General features: G+C 59.0%; 1 protein-coding gene across 1 annotated transcript; it reads right to left on the bottom strand.

Moving 5' to 3' along the window:
• Positions 1–720: 720 nt before the first annotated feature.
• On the bottom strand, positions 721–2,154 carry LOC119360472 (UDP-glycosyltransferase 92A1-like). Its single transcript, XM_037626098.1, has one exon. The coding sequence runs from the start codon at positions 2,152–2,154 to the stop codon at positions 721–723; it is 1,434 nt and encodes a 477-aa protein (XP_037481995.1).
• Between the last annotated feature and the right edge of the window lie 1,254 nt (positions 2,155–3,408).

The following is a 3,408-nucleotide window of genomic DNA, read 5'->3' as shown; positions in this document are numbered from 1 at the left end:
CAGGACAAACCGAACCTTACAAGATTGAGTGGCTCCGGATGCCATAACGCCACACACCACGCCGCCACGGCCGCCACGCCAAGCCGTTGCCAGACAGATCGAGCACAGCCGTTGCAATATCCTCCTGGAAACCACAACATGGTCGCTGCCCTTGCCACCTCCCTGCCGTCCACACGGCCTAGAGTGGTCAATGTAGCCGCCAGATCGCCGCACGACACGCCAACGGCCTTAGCCCATTGGATCCGAGCGTGAGGCCCCGGAGCCACCACCCTACAACACAGTCGCACCTTCACCACGAAGGGAAGAGAGTGAGAGGGGAGAATGGCGTTTGGTGCGCCTCGATTCTCTGTCGGGCGACCCCGACGGCCACATCTGAACGAGCCAATTAACGGCTGTCAGCCCCCTGCCATCACAGTTTTGCCATGTCAGCCCTCCGCCACGTCACATGAATTCAGTGATTTTTGTTGCTGATTAACGTTGCGTTCGGTGCATTTTACGATAAGCACACAAAATGATGATATTTTTTAACTAATGACAACATAATTGTGGTGATTTTATGGATTTAACTCAACTCACCGGTGCAGCCATTTTACACTCAGTTGCCATGTCCCGAGTTATGAATCTAAGCTCAAGTATACAGCTTGATCTGATAACACACGAAAAAAACTCATGATCGAATGCAGCCGATCCGACCGGCTATGGCGTCTACTACGATCCCATTTAGCTTCTAGAGCACGACGACGTACGCGCCATCGCGTCCAAGAACCTCCGCGTCACTCCCAGCGACGACTCCTCACCGTCGCCGTCCGTCGCGGCGTCAATCACCTCCTTCATCTTCGCGGCCTTCCGTCTCATTGCGGCCCTCACTCTAGACGTCACGCCGAGCACCCTCTCCACTGCTTCCGCCACCTCGTCCCTCGTCACGGCCGCCGCGGCACCGCGTGCCAGCTCCACGCACACCCCCATCTCCTCCACTAGCAACTTGGCGTTGTAGAATTGCTCCGCCGAGAGCGACCAGCCGACCATCGGCACACCGCAGGCGAGGCTCTCCTGCGCCGAGTTCCACCCGCAGTGGGTCAGGAAGCCGCCCGTGGCCGGGTGAGCCAAGATCTCCACCTGTGGCGCCCAGCACCGCACCACCAGCCCGCGCCCTGCCGCCTCCATCCTCTGCGCGAACCCATCCGGAAGGCCGGACGACCGCGACTCGCTGCCGTTCACGTCGGTGGCGGGTTGGACCACCCACACGAACTTGTGCCCGCTCTTCTCGAGCCCCATTGCCAGCTCCGTCGTCTGCGACGTGGAGATCGTGTACAGCGACCCGAACGACACGTACAGCACTGAGCCAGGCGGTTGCTTGTCGAGCCACGCCAAGACGGGGCTACTCGATGTCGTCTCCTCGAGGGACGACGAACTTGCCGCCCGGAGCAGCGGCCCGACTGGGAACATCGGGACATTGTTGAGCCATTGGCGGAGCATGCTTAATCCCTTGGGCTCCAGCTTCTCGACGGTGTTGACGAGCAGCGCGTCGGCACGGGAGAAGGCGGCGATCTGCCTCCGGATGAAGGTGGACCACGCGTCGCCGCCGTCGGCCGCCGCGAGGTGATTGGTGATCTGCGAACGGTGGACGCTGATGCCCGGGAAGCTCGGCAGCCGGAAGCACTCGTCATCGTCGTCCTTGCGGACAAGCGGGACGCTGTTCCAGAGCGAGAAGTAGATCGCCGAGGCGTAGCCGCCGGTGGTGAGCAGGACGGAGTGCGTGACGCCAGGGTCGCCGCGGGCGACGTCCGCCGTCCAGGCCAGGAACATGTCCGCCACGACGTGCACGTCAGTGTGCGGGTCGGAGCGTCTGAGATCGACGATGAACTGGTGGAACGCTGGGCGGAGAGACTCGGAGGCGAGGAAGAGGTCGATGAGCTGCTGTGAGGCGTCGGCAGGGCGGAAGGGGAGGGCATGGACGGAGATGCCTTCGTCTTCGAGGTGGGCGCGGATGGAGTCGACCGTGCCGGAGGTGGCGACGAAGGTTACCCGGGCGTCGGGGCGGCAGCGGCGCACGAGGGCGGCAAGGCAGCGGAACGGCGAGAGGTGGCCCTGCGCCATGAAGGGGAACAGCACGACGTGATCGGCGCGTCCGTGGTGATCGGTTTCAGGTGCCATGGCGATCAAATTGGCGTGCGGTGCCGGTGATCGAATTGTTCTGGTCGGGAGTAGTTCGGAAGTGCAACGCCTCGTGGGTTAGTTTGGTTTTGAAGAGAGGATCAGAAGAGGGTTAACATGCAACTTATTTAGCTACCTACGTGTGCACCGAGTCCGAAGCTGTTCATGATTCGGAGAACAATAACACACACGGTGCTCTTGGGAGAATACGCTACAGGAAAACACACGGTGCCGTGTGTGACGACGTAAGTCGACTGTATTGAGTTTTGCTACACATACAGGAAATTACAGGGATGAGGGGTTTACAGGGTGTTGTGGCGGTTTTTAATTGGTCATTGGTAGAGGCACGGGCCCACCCCCGTTGAAATCAGGGGGGTGTGTTTAGAAAGTTTGGAAGGAGCCTGTAGAAACCTGTAAAAGCCTGTACATCTAGCATTTTTACGACTGTATTACACGTTCTCGGCTCAATAGTCCTAGACGTCCGGGTCTTTTACGCTTCAGGTACGGACCCCCTCTCGCTAATTCGCTCTCCCCCCCCATTTCAGGGGGTGGGGCCCGGCTGCTAATCCAAAGCCAATTAGTTTGCTCCACATCAGCCTGTACGACAAACCATGTACAAATAGCCAGTAGCTCTAGCATTACTGTTCTCGGCTTATAGTCGATTAAGCAAAGTACATACAAAAAAATGTGTAAACCAAAAATACACTTGGCTTAGAGAGAGCTCGCCATACAAAACAATAAAGCTCTCGGTTTGTCGGTGTACTAGAGTAGGGGTACCCTAGTATCCCGAACTTGTGCACGGGCAGTTGCAGCGCCCCGTGGCAAGGCTTGCCGGGTGACCGCCAAGGTCCTCCGTGGTTCCTTTTGGAGCCATTCAAGAACAAAGTATTTAAGCCAAGGAGACAAGGCCCCGGCAAGAGGAGCTTGCCGGGAAGGCCAACCAAAGCATCGCAAGGAACTTGCCGCGACGCGCCACTCGTCCCGGCAAGGCCCGGCGAGCGACAAGCTTCCGGACGCGACAAGACAATGACCGCGGCAAGGCGCTTGCCGCGGCAAGCTACCACTCTGTACCCGCGCTCCAGTGCATCCACCAACGTGTCGCCCTGGGGCTTTTCCAGGCGCGCGTGGCAAGAGTCAGTGCAGCCAGCGGTGCGAGGTGGCGAGCGACGCTGACAAGACTGCCATCGTGGCGAACGGTGGCGTCCCTGACGGTCCTTTTTGCACTATTTGGGCGACGCAGACAGGCATTTAATG

Source organism: Triticum dicoccoides, chromosome 2B (assembly GCF_002162155.2).
Source record: "Triticum dicoccoides isolate Atlit2015 ecotype Zavitan chromosome 2B, WEW_v2.0, whole genome shotgun sequence".
Lineage (NCBI taxonomy): Eukaryota > Viridiplantae > Streptophyta > Magnoliopsida > Poales > Poaceae > Triticum > Triticum dicoccoides.
The sequence above is the reverse complement of the archived record's forward strand: the minus strand, read 5'-3'. Positions and strand labels throughout refer to the sequence as shown.